Source organism: Rhinatrema bivittatum, chromosome 14 (genome assembly GCF_901001135.1).
Source record: "Rhinatrema bivittatum chromosome 14, aRhiBiv1.1, whole genome shotgun sequence".
NCBI classification, from domain to species: Eukaryota; Metazoa; Chordata; class Amphibia; order Gymnophiona; family Rhinatrematidae; genus Rhinatrema; species Rhinatrema bivittatum.
In genome coordinates, this window is record NC_042628.1 from 46,429,571 (window position 1) to 46,451,122 (window position 21,552).

General features: G+C 46.3%; 2 protein-coding genes across 11 annotated transcripts in view; one reads left to right on the forward strand and one right to left on the reverse strand.

Moving 5' to 3' along the window:
- LOC115075753 (nmrA-like family domain-containing protein 1) overlaps positions 1–13,203 on the forward strand; it is a 35,078-nt gene extending 21,875 nt beyond the window's left edge. For 2 of the 3 annotated variants that reach the window (XM_029576462.1, XM_029576464.1), the window contains exon 5: positions 8,693–9,061. In XM_029576462.1, coding sequence (XP_029432322.1) covers positions 8,693–8,872 — 180 coding nt within the window. In that variant the 3' untranslated portion in view covers positions 8,873–9,061. Of the gene's footprint in view, positions 1–8,692; positions 9,062–13,086 lie in introns of those variants that run through there. The other variant, XM_029576463.1, reaches the window with a different exon arrangement.
- The window catches only part of CDIP1 (cell death inducing p53 target 1), a 107,177-nt gene continuing 95,686 nt past the window's right edge, over positions 10,062–21,552 (reverse strand). For 4 of the 8 annotated variants that reach the window (XM_029576469.1, XM_029576466.1, XM_029576465.1 and 1 more), the window contains one exon: positions 10,062–14,131. In XM_029576469.1, the coding sequence (XP_029432329.1) occupies positions 14,020–14,131 (112 nt within the window). In that variant the 3' untranslated portion in view covers positions 10,062–14,019. The remainder of the gene's footprint in view (positions 14,132–21,552) is intronic. The other 4 variants (XM_029576472.1, XM_029576471.1, XM_029576470.1 and 1 more) reach the window with 2 other exon arrangements.

Consider the following 21,552-nt stretch of genomic DNA (forward strand, 5'->3'; position numbering starts at 1 on the left):
ATTTCCGTTTTCACATTGAAATACCCGACTCTTGAGATTCAGGCGAAGCTGCTACTGCTGGGATCTGATGACTGGTAACTAGGCCAAACTGCAGCTGCAGGCTTGCTACCCACACCACCATCATAGCACAGTAGTCGGCCACTGAAAGCTGAAGCAGAAAGCCTCTTTACTTCCAGCGCCACAGCCATCACCTGTAAGTTCTGGTAGAAATCATGAGTAACCCCAAAGCCCGCCCTTAAGGTTTCAAGAAGTAGCACTAGAATCTCATTCAGTTCTTACAAGGCCTTCGGCTAGTTGTGCTCAGGAGTGAAGGCTCAGAGAACAAGGACATGTCATTGCTCTTTTTTTGCTCCAGTGGATAAGTCTCATGCTAGGACCTTTTGTCTTATGTAGTGTTTCCCCAACCTTCTCCTAGAGCCACACCTAGCCAGATGGGTTTTCACGATTGCCACAATGAATAGCATGAGGGTAGATTTGAAAACGCTAGGTTTCCAATGAATGCAGATGTACTGAAAGCCAGACTGGTTCAGTATGCCTCCAGGAGAGGGTTGGGAAACCCTGTCCTAATCTATTGACACAGTCTCAGTACATGCCTGCAACTTCTCCCTAATGGGTAGATACAGGATCACCATGCAAGATTGAAGGGAAGAATGCTATAGTGTGTGTGGCCAGATAACTTCTACATAACGGTGTAGTTTTCCTAGTGTGTAGCCAGATGGACTCAGGACCAATGGGTATTGTGCTCTCCTGATAGCAGATGGAGTCAGATTTCAAAGTTGACGTCAGCCTACATATACCCATGCAGCGTGCTTAGCTCTTCAGTATTTCTCCATCTCCATAGCAGATGCAGACACTATCCCAAACAAGAATAGTGTTACATTTACAGCAAGAAAGAAGAGAGAAAATTTACCTTAAGAAGAGAGCCCTGCTTCTCCTGCGGTGAAACCTAACAGTCCCTCCCCCCGTCGAGACTTTCCTGAGGTTGATTCTTGATATTCCTCAGAGGTGAGCCTTCATCTGAAGGCCGAATCCCAGCGTGGTCTTAGGCCCCAGGGTGGCTGAAAGGCAAAGGCAGCGGGGTGCAGATTCGAGCGCGGCAGTGAAGGTATTTCCCTCTTCCCCCGCAGCTGGAGACCACCTGGCACGCGACCGGTAAGCGCTGAGACCAGGTAAGGTAGAAACTTTACTTCTAAGTCTCCAGCCTCGAATAGTGCTACCATCCTTCCTCCAACGAGGCTTTAAAATCAGGTTGAGCAGCCCTCCTTGGGCAGGCCCCGATTCGGTACAAGGGTCCACACACGTGGAGACCCTTCAAGGGGGGGGTCGCCATCTTGCCTTCGGGGTCATCGGTGCTATTTTCCCCCCTCGACCGGCAGTACGCGCGGGGCAGGCCGGAAGCCCGACGCGCCTAACTTAAACGCTTATCTACAGGGTGAGTGCACAGTGGTGCGCACAGCGACACGCATAACTGTGCCGCGCGCATAAACTCCGTTGCCCGTACGCACAACTTGTGCGCACTTCGTGCTCATAACTTCTGCACCTCTGCTCACAACTAGCACATCTGCGCGCATAACTCCACGCACGAGAGACTTTTTAAGCCCTACATGCGCACAAACAATGGCTCCGCCATCCAAAAAAGCCAAGGGCCCCTTCCTTTGCCTAGCCTGCCACTTAAGAGCCGCGCAGCCTGGATTGGAATCCCTCCTGTGCCAGCAGTGCGAACAGAACCAGGGAGAACCAAATCAAGACCCTCTACAGCCAGGAGAGGGATCCAGAATCACTGATAATGGCATCCCAGACCTAAGTATTTCCAACTCGGCACCCCCACAGGAAAATTCCTCCGGGGCTTCCACTACAATACCTCCTGGGATCAACATGGACCCAGGAACCTTCTCCTGGGTGGAATTTTTCAAAGGGCTGCAAACCTTTGTCCAGGCACAACCAGCCCCTGCTGCCCACCTGACTCAAACCCTGCCGGAAGCACAAGTCCTTCCAGGCACCTCCTGGCCTTCTCGAAAAATGCCTCTCCGAACAAAGAGCCCCTCTGATGGGGATTCTGATACCTCAGAGGACAAAACCAACTCCCTGGAAGAAGGAGAAATTCCCCCAGGGATGGAGCCATACCGGACCATGCTCCGATTCTTCCACAAGGACAAATTACCAATCGTAGTGTCCCAGACCATGAAGACACTGGATCTTCCAGGCACGGAGTCCACAGCAGAATCAAAGAAGAACCCCATGTTGGTGTACCTCCGTAAGGCCTCATGCTATTTTCGTATGTTGGAGCCCATTAAGGAACTGATTGACCTGGAATAGAATGCTCCAGAGGCCACTTTCAAAAGGGGGGCGGGCACTAGAAGCCCTATACCCACTGGAACCCACGGCTAAGGAACTTCTACGTTTCCCCAAAGTGGATGCTATGATCTGTTCAGTCTCAAAACGCACTATGATCCCAGTGGAGGGAGGAGCGGCACTAAAGGATGTACAGCAGGGGTGGGCACTTCCGGTCCTCGAGGGCCACAAACCAGTCTGGTTTTCAGGATATCCCTAATGAATATGCATGAGAGAGATTTGCATCACTCTGCCTCAGGTGTATGCAAATCTATGTCATGCATATTCATTAGGATATCCTAAAACCTCGACAGGTTTGTGGCCCTCGAGGACTGGAATTGCCCACCCCTGATGTACAGGGTAGAAGGCTGGAAGCCATCCTAAGCAGTCCTTTGTCTCAGCAATGACGCTACAAATTGCTTCCTGCTGCGCATTAGTGCCACGTTCCTGTTTGATCCTCGCCAGAGACTCAACCACGCCCGGAGAAGCAATGGAACCTGCGGTCTCCTTCCTCACTGTTGCTACCGCAGACCTCGTGCGCACCTCATCCAGGGGTGTCGCCGCCGCTGCAGTGGGGGCAAGAAGACAATTATGGCTCCGGAATTGGTCGGCTGATGCGACTTCCAAAGCGAACCTCACAAAAATGCCCTTTAAAGGATCCCTCCTGTTCAGGAGCGAACTGGGGAAATTAGCCAACAAATGGGGTGAATCTCCAGTACTCTGATTACCTGAAGACTGGAACAAAAAGTCATATCAGCGCTCCCCTCCCACAAGAACCAAGGGCAGAGGATCGCAGCGCTTTAAACCTTACAAGAGTACACAGTCCCAAGCACCTTGTCCTTCAGGAAGGTCTCAGTCCTTTCGGAACAGGCACATTAAGAGAGGAGCAAGTTCAGGGGCAGGCCCCGGCCATACCCCACAATGAGAAGACGCAGACCCATCCACAGAAAGAAGACACAGGGGGCAGACTTACCCTATTCTACCAAAGATGGGTCGAGAACTTCGGAGCAGTGGGTCCTAACTCTCATTCGAGAGGGGTACTCTCTGGAATTCCAAAGCATCCCCCCAGACAAATTTGAGATCGCCATGTCACTCTAAATCCAAGAGACTGGCAGTGGAACCACACTAGCAAGACTACTCAGCCTGAAGGCAATAGCTCCAGTGCCCACGCTTCAACAAAATACTGGCCACTAATCCATCTATTTTATCATTCCCAAGAAAGAAGGAACATTCCAGCCCATCTTGGACCTCCAGACCTTCAACCATTACCTGAAGGTGCCACACTTCCGCATGGAAACCCTACGCTCCGTTATGGCGGTACAACCGAGAGAATTTTTAACCTCCCTGGACCTATCCAAAGCCTACCTTCACATCCCGGTCCATCAACATCACCAGTGCTTCCTGCGACTTGCGATACTGGGCCATCATTATCAATTCAGGGCCTTACCCTTCGGACTAGCCACTGCCCCCAGAACCTTCACCAAAAATCATGGTGGTAGTGGCGGCAGCACTGAGGAAAGGAGGAATCCTGGTACATCCTTATTTGGACAATTGGCTGATCAGAGCAAAGTCCCCACCAGAGTCAAGAATCTATTACAAGAACTCGGGTGGGTCGTGAACACAGCCAAGAGCTGTCTACAGCCCTCCCAGTCACTAGAATACCTGGGAGTCCGGTTTGATACCAAACAGAACAAGGTCTACCTTCTCCCTCCACGGAGAAGGAAGCTGATGGGTCAATTACAAAAACTGTTGACCTCTGTCCGCCCCAAGGTATGGGACTACCTTAAAGTCCTCTGCCTCATGACATCAACTCTGGAAGTTGTTCCTTGGGCAAGGGCCCATATGTGGCTGCTACAACGTTCCCTACTATTACGATGGAACCCAGTGTCCCAGAACTACTCAATTCACCTCCAGCTACCGACAGAGGTTCGGGAGCAGCTTCATTGGTGGCTACAGGAAGAACACTTAAGCAGAGGAGTAAACTTATCTACTCCGAAGTGGAACTTGCTCATCACAGGCACAAGCCTGCGAGGGTGGGGATCCCACTGTCAGGAACTGATGGCCCAGGGATAAGGAAGGAGCGGGATGGAACATAAATCGCCTGGAAGCTTGAGTGGTCAGACTAGCCTGCCTACGATTCAGCCACAGACTCTGAGGCGAGTCCATCAGAGTCATGACGGACAATGCAATGACTGTTGCCTACATCAACTGCAGGGCGGAACCAAGAGCCAGCAGGTGTCTCTGGAAATAGACCCCCTCATGGAGTGGGCAGAAATAAATCTACAAGGGATCTCTGCCTCCCACATCGTGGGAAAAGGCAACATCTCTGACTACTTCAGCAGAGAAAGCCTAGACCCGGGGGAATGGTTGCTGTCTGACACAGCCTTCCAGCTAATAGTAGATTGGGGTCTCCCAGCCAATTGTTGCAATGCCCGGGGTCCCCAGATTCTTCAGCCGCAGACGAGAACCACAATCTCAGGGAATTGATGCTCTCGTCCAGGCCTGGCTGGAGGAAAGCCTCCTGTACACCTTCCCACCCTGGCCATTACTGGGCAGGGTCATCCACAAGGTAGAACACCACAGGGGACTGGTCCTACTAGTCATTCCGGATTGGCCAGGAAGACCATGGTATGCGGACATGTGAAGACTATTAGCGGGGAATCCTTTGCGTCTACCGCCATGCAGGGACAGATCTCCCACAACGACCCGGCTCAATTTTCTTATGGTATGGCCCTTGAGAGGACTAGCCTAAAGAAGTGCAGCTAATCAAAAGCTGTGATTGACACCCTCCTTCAGGCACACAAGTTCTCCTCATCTCTGTCTTTACATACGGATCTGGAGAGTATTCGAAGCTTGTTGTGAAGACCACGGTCTCCCGAGGACAGCCAAGATGCCCACGATCCTAGAATTCCTACAGGATGGCATGCAGAGAAGGGGTTGTCCCTCAGCTTCCTCAAGGTCCAAGTCGCAGCACTGGCCTGTTTCAGGTCCGAAATGGATGGTATCAGACTATCAACTCATCCTGATGTGTCTTGTTTCTTCAAAGAGGTCAAACTCCAACCACCACTAAAGTGGCCAGTGCCTCTATGGAACCTCAACCTAGTGCTAGACTTCCTAGCAGGGGAGTCCTTCAGACCAACAAGTGCCCTGTCTCTACATCTCCTGACCTTAAAGAGTGTTTCTTGATCGCAATATGCAAAGCCTGGCGTATCTCCAAACTTCAAGCATTATCCTGTCAGGAACCGTTCCTCAGGTTCACTCCGGGCACCATACAGCTGCGTACGGTACCATCCTTTCTTCCAAAAGTGGTTTTCCAGTTCCATATGAACCAGACCATATCCTTACCATCACCAGATGAGCACAGGGATTCGGAAGACTCGCAACTCCTTCGCCACCTGAATGTCAGCAGAATCCTAGTCAGATACCTGAAGAGATCGGAATCCTTGCGCAAAACTGACCACCTGTTCATTCTCCACAGTGGGAAGAAACAAGGGGAAGCGGCATCGCGGGCCACCATAGCCCGCTGGATCAAAGAAGTTATTAATTCTGCCTACATAGAGGCAGGAAAACCATTACCTCTAGAGGTCAAGGCGCATTTTACAAGGGCCCAGGCAGTCTCCTGGGCTGAAACCAGGCTGCTTTTGCTAGCCGAGATCTGTCTGGCGGCAACATGGTCCTCCCTACACACCTTCTCCAGGTTCTACCACCTGGATGTTCAGGCCAGGGAGGATACAGCCTTCGCAAGGGCAGCACTAAGTGGGCCACGGGCAGCCTCCCACCCTTATAGGGGAGTAGCTTTTGTACATCCCATTGGTCCTAAGTCCTGGCTACATGCTAGGAAATGGAGAAATTACTTACCTGATAATTTCGTTTTCCTTAGTGTAGACAGATGGACTCAGCATCCCGCCCAAGGCTGCTCCAGAAATAGAGAACCTCTGATATCAAATCTCGAAGCCACGGCCTACCTCTAATCCAAGACACCCGCAGTTGTCCAGGTGTTGGTGTTTGTTTCAGTGCACTGGTTCAGTTGAACAAGTTCAAAGTTAATCAAGTTATTAAAGCACACATATATCCACACTGGCTTTTCGAAGACAATACTGAAGAGCTAAGCACGCTGCACAGGTATATGTAGGCTGATGTCAGCTTTGAAATCTGACTCAGTCTCCCATCTGCTATCAGGAGAGCACAATACCCATTGGTCCTGAGTCCATCTGTCTACACTAAGGAAAACGAAATTATCAGGTAAGTAATTTCTCCATTATGCATCCAGCTATTGTGCTAGGAGCAAGTACGGTGGGACTCCACTCTCAGCAGGGATTTTGATGGTTCAGGGGGTTGGGTGGATATGGCATGGCCTCTTACCATTGCAAGGGGGATGATATATGAGAGGGTGCGGCAGTAGTATATAATATTTAAAGAAGAGGGGGGGGGGGAGGGCCCACCATGAACCCAAACACACCTCTTGTAATTTGAGGGAATTAGGGGTGTTTGGCCCAACAGAACCACATCTGGATTTTTGTGAGGGAAGATAGAGAAATGGGCCCTAGGCCCTGCACTACTTTTGAAGATTTCTGGTTCAATAGGAAGTTATCCAGCCACACAAGGTTGGCCAACTAATAAATCTGCCCAGCTATTTTCAAACATAGCTGGTCAAGTGTGTTTTTTTTTTTTTTTTTTATGTTATCCAGCTCCATCTGGCTAAATTTAGGCAAATGTATTCAGCGGGACCTTTATCCTGCTCAGTATAGGGGACATATTAGCTGGCTCACTATAGCTGGATAACTTGTTCATTAAGTGGCTTACTGAATGTTAGTTTCTTAGCTTCCAACATTTATTTTTATTTTATTTATTTATTTAAGGATTTATATACCGGAGGTTCCTGTATAATATACATATCACCCCGGTTTACAATGAACAGTAACTATCTTCCCTATTACCCCATTTATGAAGGTAGACAACATTTGCCCTTCTCTAGTCCTGCACAACCAAAGATTGAATAGGTCTGTCACTCGAGCCGCCAGCACCTCTCCAAGGTCCCTTAATATCTTAAGATACAGGCCATCCACTTTGTGCTAGCTGCAGATAAAATGTCTACCACACTATGTACCCTAAGTACCTCTACCAACTGGACATGGTCCTTCCTGGTTTTGTTCAGTATTTTAGTATTTCCCCTTTCTCCTAGTCACTCTGCACCCAATCCTCCTCAGACTGCCATACCTGAAAACATTCTTGCCACTGTGCTTTACCATCTTAGCTATCTTTTCATCTATGCGTGCTTTAATTATCCTATCTTGCTCTTCTTTTCTGTAGATCCTTTGCTCTTTTTAAATGCTAATCTTTTTTGTCCTGACTTTCTCGGCCACTTCCTCCAAGGACCATACTGATCTTTTTCCTCTTACTTTTATTTACTTTCCTAACTGTGATTTCTTGCCCTAGTTGGTTTAGCCCTACTGTTTTACTTCACATAGAGTTTTCCACCTTGCCAGCATTTTGTTAAAGGTATTCCTGCATTTTAACAGTCAAAGTCGAGCTCAGGACTCTTCCTCACATAGGCTCCCTCTCTCTGCCTTTTCTGTTTTCACTGGCATTCGGGAAATCTCTCGGTTGGACATTAGAACATTTTCCCCATTCGTATCAGGTCCAATACTGTTCTGGAGGCCCTTGAAAGTTCAGGCTCTCTCTACTTCTGCTTTCATAAATGATGTGCTCCAGCACGCATGGGGAGGGGCATGGACTAAGATTTAAATCTATTACAGTCCTATAATATCTCTTGCACTAAATTGCTATCCAACTCTTTCACCTATGCTTGAAAGCATAGGTGAATCTGGTGTACATGGAAGTGCTGGCTCCCTTCAGCCACCCTGTCCCTGTTACAGGGGTGAAGGTGGCACCAAGTCCTATTTAAGAGGTCTTGTAAACTTTGAAATGTACTCTTAAAGTTGTTACTTATTCTCTGTAATGATCTGCAAGTTTAGACCTGGACATGATTTAGCAAGATCTGTTCTGGTCTACTCATTAAGCACTGCAGGCAGGCATGTAACAGATTTAATGCTCCATTACTTTACAGAGTTGGGATGGGCCAGTTTATCTAGAAGTAGCATAGTCTGGGTACTTGCTTTTCCAACCCACAGAATAACATTTTCCCTGAGTTGCATGCTTCATCGTCTTTGGTGGTTGCTGCTGGAATATGTACCCATTGGGTGGTGCAAAACCAGCCTTTAACCGAACTCCTACAGTGGCACTTAGTGGCAGATGATAGGAAGAGGAGCATAAAACTGAACATATTTGCAGTGCAAGCTGAGACCACAGTAAATAAGGTTATTGAAGGGAAGACTGGCTCTCATTTTTCATTCTGTGTCAGATGTCAGTTGATGCTTTCAAGAACCTGGGATTCCCAGGGGCAAAGGAGCTGGGCAACATGTTTCTCTTCTACCAGATGAAGCCAGATCGCAATGTGGCGCAAACCCTGCACCTGAATCCCAAGACCCAGACCTTTGACCAGTGGATGGCCCAGCAGAAGGATGCTTTCAGAAACCTGTGACTGCCAAGGCTATACAGGAAGGTGACTAACTTACTTCATCGCATAAGGGACAAGTTACCTAGCCCTCTGCTTACCCTCTTGCATACATGTGCTTGTGGTTCCAGTGTTTCCAGGTAAAGCAGTTGTACAAATCTACAGATTGTAAAAAAAAAAAAAATCCAACCCCTAATTAAAATACTAAAAGGCCTAGCCTGTCTGGTTTTCTTTTGAAGTGGCAGGTCAGGAGAAAAAGGCCCAGCGTGCATAAGGCAGCCTCCCCTAGGGCTGGATTGTACAGATCGCAAGCAACCAAAAGAAGAAAGGTAGTGAGAGTCAAAGTACACGAGATTTCTTCACTTTAAAACAAAGAAATAGTTTAATCATTGACCATCAAACTAAAATAATACAGATTAAATAATAGTAGTAGTCAGAGTGCACGATTCAGCAGCCCTTCTGTTAAATCTTGAGGTAAAATTATTAAAACAGTGTTAAGCAAAATTCACAGACTATTGTTCCAGTGGCTCAGGTTGCTCTAAATCAAAGATTGTGACAGGTTTAGCCTAGTGTTATAAGTTTCCTTGCTACGTACCTTTTATAAGAAATAAATACAGCCAGACTGTAACATGACACATAGGCAGAAAATTATTTACTGATATTTGTTTCCTAAATATTCTGATGTGATATTTGGGAGGACAGGGCAGCACTTAATGATCGGTAGGGGTTTTGGGGCCCCAGACTTTTTTATCCAGTTCCTCAGTATCTTTTTAGAATACTTGGGGTGCATTAGGCTATTCACTTATGTAGGTTTTGCCACCTCCCCCAGCTCAACCCAAAGAGGCCAAAGCAGTCCTGGTTTAGTCCCATTGCAGCTAGGGGAATATACTAGGAGTACATCTCCTCCGATGGAGCTCAGCATGTTTGGGTTGAGGTGGCAAGCCTTGCACTCGCACAGGCCGATGCAATATGGACACGCTAAACATGGGTGGCCAAACTAGGTGCTGCTTTTCCTAACACTCACCAGCCGCTTCTCCTGGGCATGCGATGCAATATACAAATGACAAGCCACCTTGAAAAGGACATGCTAGGGGAACTCGTGCGGCCCTAGTGCGTCCTTAGCATTAGGCGCCCAGGAGACGTGGCTGTGCGCACAGCCATGGGTTAGGAAAACACACTGGTAAATTGAGGGTCTATTTCCCTAACCTAACTGCCATCAAAAATTTTTTTTTTTTTTTCATGTTGCTGCTTTGGTTCCTCCTATTTCATACTGTGACGATATTAAGTTGAAGGAACAACAGGCACCTCAAGACTTAACGCTAGCTCTGGGCTGGTGTTAATTTTTCAGGGTTAAAATGTGCATGTTGGGGGTACGGTGGCTTTTTTTTTTATCACATCAGGGGTACTAGCTAATAGCCTCATCAACATGGCATTTACATGTGCTGAATGCTATTAGTTATGTGCAGGTTTGGAAGTGCTAATCCCATTATTGCACTGGGAGTTATTCTAGTGCATCAAGCTGGGTGGTAGGCTGAGTGCATGGTATTGCATCAGCCCCATTGTTCTGATTTCCTCTTCAATAGAGGCAGGCTGGGACCAACAAAAGCACAAGCATCTTTGCAACCTCAAACAATGTGGGCATCAGTTCTAACAAACATTACATACCTCTGACTGCTTGAGGGGGGAAAAAGTATTATTGTATGCTTATTACCACTTAAATTCTGCTCTTACAGTGCAGATGCTTGAGAGAGGCCAAGCAGGCAAAAGCAGTAGTATGTTACTCTTTATACAAATATTTCATATAGCAATAGGCCAGTGCTTGAACTTAGTACTTTCCAGTCGAGGGTTTCATGCAGTCTTATAATTTAGCTCCTGCTAATCATGCAAAAGGTCTGTAAGGTTGGAGTAGGCCACAGTGCTGGCGATTAGAACCCTCTACGTACAGCCACAAATATATAACACACTATTCATCAGTTAATTTAGTAATCATAAAAATATTGCACTGATGCACCACAAAGTGATCCACTCTTTTTTTTTTTTTTTTTTTTCTTCACAAAACTGGTAGAGCATGGGTAGCAGCAAGGCAAGCCTCCCACACAAATAGTGTTGTGGTGGCAACAATGGTCATGTGAAGACTAAAGTCACAATCTTGTCCATACAGGCCTGCCCCACTAGGGTACTCACTCCTGCCGTTCAGCATCCCTGCACTTCTGCTCAAGTCAGGCTTAACGGTTTGTGAAAGACTAGGGCCTCTGCTGAACGCTTCTGTTTCACATGAAACCTAACATGGCTTCCAGCTTTGTCTTCCTGACAGCCAAAGCTAATGCACTGATAATCCAACGAGAGAGTACAGGTCTCCAAACTCCATTTCATGCTATTAAACAAAAGACATTCTGTTTTTTTTTCAATATCATCCAAGGTAGAGCAGGAGCTGTTCCATTACTGCAGCAAACAATCATTCTGTACACTGGTATGAGATGCTGTATATATATCTATGGAAACAGAAAAACACATGATCTAAAGCACACAAGCTCTAAACTCCATTTGATATTCCTTAGCTAGAAACACACTGATCGGAACTGGCACATAGGCAAAGAACCTGAGAACGTGGTGGTGCAGCAGTGAAACCGAATGTAATAGAGGCTGGTGCGGTTATGTAAAAAAAAAAAAAAAAAAAGGGAAAAACTCCACCAAAAGGAGTATAATGTGCAGCTTCTCTGGAGCAAAAGACCTCCGATACAAGATGGACTTAGCACTGGTCATATAAATTGCAAACATCTATCTCACGTATTAGTCCCAAAATAATTGAATAGTGTAAAGTGCAAGAAACCTATGATTGGTGCTTTGAACAAAATAGTGCATTAAATATAGCCCAAGCTTCTGGCATCCACAAGCAACACTAAGGAAGAAAACATGCTGACTTGGTTAACGTTTTACCAGGACAGGCTGCTTCAGCGCTAGTCTAAAAACTAAAGGGTAACAGATATAAATAAAGCATCAGTATTAAACAATGCACGCACTTCTCTATGGCTGCCATGAGTTTCAGAGTGGCTGCATTAGCTCTAACTACTGCTATACACTAACAGAGGTCTCTTCCTCCAGCAAATCTTCTTTGTTCTTCCTCTTCAATAGCAAAACCCACATGGAATCAATCAGGGCCAACACAGCTTCTCTCTACCATTTTCTAGTAATCAAGCGTTCCCTTAGCTGGGAGAGAACATTCTGCATCTATGCCCGTCATGTAAACAGGGCCAGTAAAGTAAGTAGCCTTGCTGACTAATGTTGGAGGGTGCTGTTGATGCTCTAGAGCAGGGGTGTTGTGCTGCAAACCAGTCTGCTTTTCAGGATATTCCTAATGAATAGGTATAAGCTTTTTGTGCAGGTAGATATAACTCATGCATATTAGTATCCTTAAATCCAGCTTGGTTTACTGCCATCCAGGATTGAAACTTGATAAGAGTAACATTCCTGCAGTGCAAGCCTAACTTGTTAAAGAATGATCAACTTACCTATTATAAGAATTCGGAGTAGTTATCCATTAAAAAGGAATATTTTGTTCCAGTCATGTAGCAAAGCATTTACTACACATGTAAATTGTGCAAGACATAATTGCAAATCATCTTTCATCCAATTTGGATCTCAGTGCACTGTCTGACAACATTGCTACCAAACCCATGCCTATGGCCTACCAAACCCATGCCTATGGCCTTCCAAGCTTAGATGCCAGGGAAGGGATTATCTCTTTCACACAGGCCGATACAGTACCAACTGCAACAGTAGAGATAGCCCTTACCAATTAATTTTTTGCCCACGGAGATACAAATCCATCTCTGCTGCTAGGCTGACCTAGTTCTCTTACCTTATCTTACTTACAAACACTGAGGAGAAGTTGTTTGGTGGAGGCTGCAGTGCAATGATGTCAGATGATGGGATGTAACCTGGGAAAGAAGCAGCCACTGATGGTAGGTAAACGCTTCCAGTACTGAGTGGGATTTGTAAGGCAGAGGCTGCCAAAGGCCCTCTCTGAAACATAAGGGTGTGAAGCTGTACCTCACTGGACATGACTCAAGGGTTACAAGGCCCCTGAAAGAACAGATAACCCATTTTCAAGTCCTTTCCTGAATGCTCAAAGTGTTTGCAGGTTAATATAAGCCCTGTGTCTAATGCAGGTTTCTGAGAGCTCCTGCAAGCCCAAAACCTGGCAGTACCTTATTTATGTATCTGACTTTTTCTTGTTGCAGGTACCCTTTTGCAAGAGGTGGAGAATTTCTTCTAAGCCTACCTGTCCAGCTGTTAACAACACATTTAACCCAAAAAGGATCCTACTGTGTTTTACAATAAAATCTTTTTTTTCGGTTGATGGTCTTCTGTTGTGAAAATAGCTGTTGGCAATCTGCTAGAGCAGCTCTAAATCAATCAAATAAATGGGACACCTCTTTTCTAGTGGTTGTAGCTTCCCACGGGCAAAACCTGGAAGCAGCCAGTTACAGAGGGGAGACCCTCAGGATCACAGTCACTGTGGTAGCAAAGCTGGGATTCTAACTCGGGTACTATTCTTTGTTTTGTGGTGGACCTATACCACACTACCTTCCCACCAACCACCAAAACAAATCACAGGGCTAACTCAGGTGCAATTCAGCAGTATGCAACTCTGCTCCCTCACCTTCTTTGTGAGACCAAGTTAAAAGCTCGGCCAGGATTGCAGGTGCTATCACAGATCAGCTCCCCTATTTTATGTTATGAAGGGATACTAAAATTTGACATGCTTTATGTTTAGAAACATGAACAGACTACATCTTAAATTACCCTAACTTTCCTAGTGGGGGGCTCTTCATCCTACGGCCAGCTCCAACATGTCTTCAGGGCTCACAAGCTGAGAACCAGTCTGGCAGAAAAAGAGCCAGACTTCCGTGCTTCTTTGTAACCTTAGCAATTTGGCCACTACTAAGTGCAGAACCACTGATAGCCCTCCACAGGAAAGGGGAGTCATTTATGCTTTAACAAACCTAAAGGCCATTCTGAAACTGCTATTTGTTCTTATGTTTACTGGTGCAGGACTAGAATAAAGTATTATTTCACAGCTTCTTAAGCAAATTTGGAAAAACAGTGTCATGGAAGGCAAGGGAGTCAGACAATGGACATTCCAGGTGCTGGCGTGGCTGGGGCAGGCACTGTTAGCATACGCGTTTGTAGGTATAGATGTGCGATTTGCAATTTGGACAGCTGTGCATCACATCTTTGAATTCGTCTATCACACAGGGAATCAGGCAGCAGCCCAAGTCACAACTGTAAGACAAGAAATGCAACGTCAGGGTCAAGCAGTACACGCAGAGGATAAGCAAAATAAGTATTCAATCAGATTGCATGGCTGGTCAAATCTCTTAAAAAAAAATTATAGCAGATACTGCTGAGCAGGAGAGAACGTTTGTTAACTCAAAACTATTTTTTATTAACCCATCTACTTGCAAGGGTGTTTGCTACCATGGAATATGGACAAAGTTATTCTTTTTAAGTAAAATTTCAGACTAAGCTGACCAGGGTTCAAGATGCTTGAGCACAAGCCCTGTCGTGGGAGGGAAGCAGGGAGCTGGAGCCCTTCCCTTTTGATTAAAAGGACACAAAATTATCACTTCAGGGACAGACACTGTTTTTGGACTGTATGAGGTTTGTTATTTTTTTTTTTTTTTGGTCCCTTTGCTTTTTCCTCTAGTCTTTCTGCTTCCATAGTTCTGCCTACTCTTCCTCCTGCCTCAGCTTCAACCTTCAAGATAACACAAAGAAGAGCAAGGCAATTCTTCTCAACACAGCATCAAGGAGCTTATGATCAGGATCCTAAGAGGAACTTCAAAACTACCCAAGACATTTGATCATTTGAGTTCAAACTCTTTGCAACAGAAACCAATAGCGGGTTGCTCATCCATTGTGAGACACAGTCCTTCTGTAGTTGCATTCTGATTTCTGTAATGAGAATAAGCTCTCTCGCCATGGTCAGCTCCAGCTTTACAGCTGAGAAAATAGGCACCACCATTGTGCTGCACCTTCTAAATTGCTTGTGTATTTGGGCATCACTATCCTTCAATCATTTTGCATTGACAAATAAGGAGGCACAGCTCTTGAAAGCTAGTCACAGTGCAAAATGGTATCGTTTATGGAGCTATCCCTTACAAACTTATGTGCTGCCTTATTTCTACATATTCCTGTGAGCTAGCATGGCAACCACACTACTTTATAGCAACATTGGGAACGGCACAAGTCTGTGCTCTCCTTGTCCACATGAGGGCACTCACAGAAAAGGAAAAGCCATGTAAATTACAGTAGGATTTGAGAATTCAAGTCTATGGTGCCTGATCTGCAGTATCAGAGGGGCAGGGCTCTCCTCATTCCACTGAACAGAATGGAGATGTGGGGGGCTATGTGCAAAGAACCAGGTTCCTGGGCTTGGGTTGTCACTGTAGCACTTGCAGAAGGCATGGAGTGTAGGCAATCCCACATTAACTGAAGCACCACCTATGTCCTTATCACAAAGCTTGCCCCGTCCCCAGCAAAGGCCAGAGTGACCATCCTAGTTCAGCAAGCAGGAGCGGATTGGCCTATCTGGCATCCCCCAGTGGGCCGATCGCTCCAGTCACGTGGTCTGCTGTGCGCGGCCGTGACAGAGCCACACGCGGCAGACCACGTGATGTGCCCTGGGCCAGCCTGGGTGGCGAATACCCGGGCCGGACAGACATCGTGAGTCCACCGCTGTCAGCAAGTGTAATGCCTGCAACAGTGAAATCTTGCTTTGGACTTGGCTGTTTTGGCCCTGCTTATTTGGAATTCCAGGGCTGTGCTCAGGCCCCATATGAGCCTTCATTCGTATCTATCTTGGGAATTTTTACCTTATTTTATATCTGCCCCCATCTCACCAAGCCCAGTCAGTGCAGCAATAGTCCTCAGCTGGTGGCCATTACCAGAGCTCCTTCCAGAGCCATGCACCAGAGAGAGAGAGAAAAGAGTAGGGATAAATGGTCACTTCTCAATGGAGAAAGATGAATAGTGGAGTGCCCCAAGGACCTGTTCTGGGATCACTGCTTTTTAATATATTTATAAATGACCTAGAGCTGGGAACAAGTGAAGTGATCAAATCTGCTGACGACACAAAATTATTCAAAGTTGTTAAATCACAAGAGGACCTTGCAAAACTAGGATCGGAAGCTGGAGATTCTGCCCAAGAGGCTGCTTGAGGTTTTAGCTTTGAGTCTTCCTGCAGCGGTGATGCAGAGAACCTGCTTATGCTGGGTGTAGAAGGCACATGACAAGTGGTCAGGGACGGCAGCTGAGTCAGTGCAGGTGGCCTGCTTGGAAGCAGGAGCGGCCGATGTGGCCGATGCTCTTTAGGACATGATCCGGACATTCTCTGCAGTGGTGGTGGTGCGGAGGCTCCTATTGCTGTAAAATTGGTCAGCGCGTGTGTGGTCTAAAGCTCAGCTGTCGAATCTCCTCTTCAAGGGGAAGCTGCTCTTTGGGGAGGACCTGGAGCAGCTCATGAAGCAGTTGAGAGAGGCAAAGGGTAATAAGTTACCTGAGGACAAAAAGACCCCGAAGAAGTCCTTTCCGCCGCAAGCTCATGTTTGGGAGATGCAGAGGTTTCGTGTGGGCAGGAGCCCTGGTCCGGCATCACAGAAGCAGAGTTCTGGCCGACAGCAGCCCTTCTGGAGTCAGCGCAGATCCCTGAGGGACGGTGGTTCTCAAGGGGGCGGTGGAAGCAAGATTGGGCAAGGAAGGCATGTTGATGTGCTCCTCGCTGGAGACTATTGGAGGGAGACTGTCCCTTTATTTTGCAAGGAGTGGACCAGAATCATGGCAGACCAGTGCATCCTGGAGGTGACAAGAGACCCCTTACAATTTTCTCCCTCAGTTGAGAATTCCTGAGGTGATTTCCATGGTCCCTCAGATGAGTATCTTGGTCCGGTAGCTGGCTTTTGAGCTGGCATGGACTTAGCTGTAAAAAAAAAACAAAACCAAACAAACAAAAAAAGACGACAGTTGAAAGGCAAGCAGGTGCAGGAAGCCAAGTGCAGCGGTGAAGGTATATACCCTTTCCCCCTGCAGCTGGAGATCGTGCTTGTACTCAGCCGGGATGAGCTAAGCTCAGGTAAAGCTTTAAAATTTCTTGAGGAGTAGGAATTCTTAACCCCCTCCCCATCTCCGTGCTCCGACGCCTGTTCCCACCTCTGGTGGTGTTTGGGGATCAGGGGCGGGGGCAGCCCAGCAGATTGAGCAGCCCTTGTGGCTAGGCCCCATGCTAAGGCTCAGCTGGTTCACCACATGGTAGGCCGTGGTGGCACCTTCGTGCGTTTTGTGCACCATAAACTGCCCTCTTCAGTTCCGTTGGATCATGGCGTGCGCGCTTGACTGTGCGGCCTGTTGTGCGTTTGGTTGTGTGTCCAGTTGAGCACAGATGCGCCTACCAGGGCCCTTCTTACATGCATTCCCCGAGCGTTCTGTCAGAGCTCAAGGTGGGCGCTTATTTTGGCAGGGTCTTGTGAGTGAGTCTTACCTGATGGTGCCTATAGCGAAGAAACCTAAGTGCCTTGTCTTGTGTGGGCCGTATCATATTCAGACATCTCAGCTTGGCGTTCCTTCTAACTTGTGTCAGCGCTGTTTAAGAGGGTCAGGGGGAATTACCCCCCTCTGATTTTACTAAGCCTGGTTCTTCCCAGCCTAGTGCAGGAATGGAGAAAGAGCTGCCAGAAGGGTCACCTGATCTTGGGGCTGCCCTAACTGGTTCATCAGCAGGGAAAGGTAGTTCAGTAGGCTCAGAACACCTGCTCCCAGGCCTTCACATGGATCCTTCTGCCTTTTCTTGGCTGGAATTTTTTTTCAAGAACTGCAGTCCTGGGCCCTGGCCAATCTTATCCAGTCACAAACAGTGAAAACCTGCATGCCTGGTGCTGCAGGTAAGCGTTGGAGTACACCTGGAGCCAATTTTCCTGCTAGGGATCCAGATAATCTCCCTGGAGCATGGGGAGATTACTCCGCAATTGGAACCAAAAGTGGACTCAGATTTTCACTTGAATGAGTCCATTTCTCTGCTGTCTCTGGCTAGAGAGAGAGAAGCAGAGGAATATCACCTGTGGTGACCCTTGGATGTTAAGAGACATATCGTGAGGTATCTGGAGGTTTCTAAACCTCTCAAGAAGATGGTCTGCCTGTTTGTCCTCCACAGTGGAGGTAAACAGGGGGAGCCGCTTCGTGGGCTATAATAGCTCATTGGATTAAGGAGGTAGTCACAGCTGTGTATATGGAGGCTGAGCAGCCGTTACCTAGTCAGGGTAGGGCTCAGACAGTGTCATAGGCAGAGGTTAGATTGTTATCTTCCGTCGACATTTACCAAGCTGCAATGTGGTCCTCCGTACACTCCTTTTCCGGGTATCATCAACTGGATGTGCAGGCCCGGGAGGACCCAGCCTTTGCACGTGTGGTTTTGACTGGACTATAGGCAGCCTCCCACCCTATTCAGGAGTAGCTTGGGTATATCCCACTGGTTCTGGATTCATCAGTATAGATGCCAAGAAATGAGAAATTACTACTGACCTGATAATTTCCTTTCTATAGGATAGACAGATGAATCCAGTTTCCCACCCTTGGCTGCCGAATAATTGTGCTATGGGCCTCTTGCGAGACTACAAGGTCCAGGTGTTACTGCTAAGTGTTAATCCAGGCCCTAGCCTAGTGTTAATACATTCTTCGTCTGAGCTCTGTGTTTCCTGTTGACTGAGTACTGGAATGTTTATCTGGTATTAATCAAGTTTTGTTAGTTTATCTACACAGTTGGTTTTTGCAGAGAATACTGGCGGCCTGATGTCACTGCCGGAGTATATATATATACTGTGATGTCAGCTTTGCTCCGTCTCCATCTGCTGGTAGAGATGCATAACCCACTGGTTCTGGATTCATCTTTCTATGCTAAAGAAAAGGAAATTATCAGGTAAGTAATAATTTCTCAATTGTCACTATCATGGGACAGAACCCCAATAGAAATTCTATACCTCCAGTTCTGAAAATAGGTGCTCTATGACCACAGAAACATAATAACGGGGGCAGAGAAGAATTAGGATGCTTCCCCTTATTACTCTAAACAATAAAACCAAAAAGTGAAAGAATACCTATATTCAAAACCCTATACAGATCTCACTTGATAGGATGCAGATATGGATACATGAAATTGCATATCAATGTAAATTCATAAAAGAATGACCATCACACCAAGATTTGGATAGGCTTATCATGCTATGTTGCAATTTTGCCTATATCAAGAACTTATATTTTTAATCATGTCAGTTAGTCTCAAATAAGTGAGAGACCTCCCCTCACTGTGTGCCCCAAAACACTTTAATCTCCTTTTTTGTTTTTTTATTTTTTTATGCACTTAAAAAGAGCTCACAAATTACTGCAACAAAAGTGTAGCATGGTCCTTCATCCCCTAACTCACACAGCCAAGGTTGAAAGCATTACCTGCCAATTGGGATGCAAACAGACCTGAACCCTCCTCACTGAGGTAGGGTTCCACACGCAAGAATGAATGCCAAGCATGGATATCCTTGAGAATTGCTCAGCAGGTATCAAAAGGGTAATTCGCATGCGGGAGAACACCTAATCTTTGGCAGGGAACTGCTCTTAAAAGGGAGGGCCTGGGGACGATGGGGGGACACCGAATCCGGAATAACTCTCACACGAAATAGACCTGCTGCAACTTAGGATGACCTACGAAAGAGTGCCGACGCCTGACTTGTTCTCTGATCCCGCGGGGAACAGAGAGTGACCGCCAGTGAGAGGTAATGAAAACCCTTTTTCGGGAAACGGAGAACAAGAGCCACCCCTTGAATGGGTGAACCACCCAGGTGTCCAAGGGGGAACCCAGAAGGGTCACCTCTGGAAAACTTTTACAAAGGGACAGGAAAGCAACAGGAATTGGGGCTTCCTGCTGCCAAAAAACCTTCCTACTTTCCAGGACAGAGTGGGTTACTGTTGCTAATCGCTGAGATTCATAAGCAACCAAATCAGCCGTAGGTTTCCATCCAGTCAAAGTGGGAAGGCCACCATAGTAATCCAGGGACCAGCAAGAATGGTCCAACAACCACCGCTGCTGTCCCCCCAACTCCCACAGGTTCTGCTGTATAAGGAGATGCACAGATATAAGAACATTTTAGGCAAGTTAGCTAGATCCCTGAAAGACTTTGTGATACAAAGAGAGCTATGGATCAGAACAGGCCCCAATGATTGATGATTGTGGATCAATATAAATATAGATAAATTATGTAGATATAGATATCTATATCTTGCGAAGTATAAGGATTGTAAAGCATGAACATGCCATACTGGGTCAGACCAAGGGTCCATCAAGCCCAGTATCCTGTTCCAACAGTGGCAAATCCAAGTCACAAGTACCTGGCAAGTACCCAAACACTATTGCTTATTAATTACTCTCATAGCAGTTTATGGATTTATTCTCTAGGAACTTATCCAAACCTTTTTTTAAACCCAGTTACACCAACTGCTGTAACCACATCCTCTGGCAATGAATTCCAGAGCTTAACTATATGCAGAGCGAAAAAGAATTTTCTTCAATTTCTTTTAAATGAGCTATTTGCTAATTTCATGGAGTGCACCCTGGTCCTTCTATTATCTGAGAGAGTAAATAACAGATTTACATTAACATCAAGTCCTTTCATGATTTTGTAGCCTTCTATCATCTCTCTCCTCAATTGTCTCTTCTCCAAACTGAACATCCCTAACTAACTTCTTTAGCCTTTCCTTATAGGGAAGCTATTCCATGCCTCTTATTTTGGTTGCCCTTCTCTGCACTTTCTCCAATGCAGCTATATCCTTTTTGAGAGGCAGTGACAGAACTGTACATAGTATGCAAGGTGAGTTCTCACCATGGAGTGATAGAGGCATTATAACATCCTCCATTTTATTTTCCATTCCCTTCTTAATAATTCCTAACATTCTGTTAGCTTTCTTGATCACCACAGCACACTGGGCAGATGATTTCAATGTATTATCCACTATGATACCTAGATCTTTTTCCTGGTGGTAAATCCTAAGATAGAACTTAACATTTTGGTTGCCCTTTTCTGTACCTTTTCCAATTCAGCGATATCTTTTTTGAGATGTGGTGATCAGAATTGCACAGAGGTGTGGTTTTATTATGGAGCAATACACAGGCATTATGACATTCTCTGTTTTATTCACCGTTCCCTTCCTAATAATTTCTAAAATTGTTTGCTTTTTTGACTGCTGACGCATACCGAGCCAAGGATTTCAAAGTATTATCCACTATGACACCCAGCTCCTTTTCTGGGGTGGTAACTCCTAATATGGAACTTAACATCATATATCTACAGTGTGGGTTACTTTTCCCCTAAGCTCATCACTTTGCACTTATCCACATTAAATTTCATCCACATTTGAATGTCCAAATGCCCAGCCTCAGAAGGTCTTCCTGCAATTTATCACAATTCACTACTCCGAATAATGTTGGCATCTGCCAATCTGATCACCTCACTCATCATTCAGTTTTTCAGATCATTTATAAGTATGTTCAGAAGCACTGCCCCAGTATAGAGCCCTGAGGCACTCCACCTTTTACCTTTCTCCACTGAGAAAATGATCATTTAGTCCTACTCTTTAAACCAGTTTGCAGTCCACAATAGGACATTGCA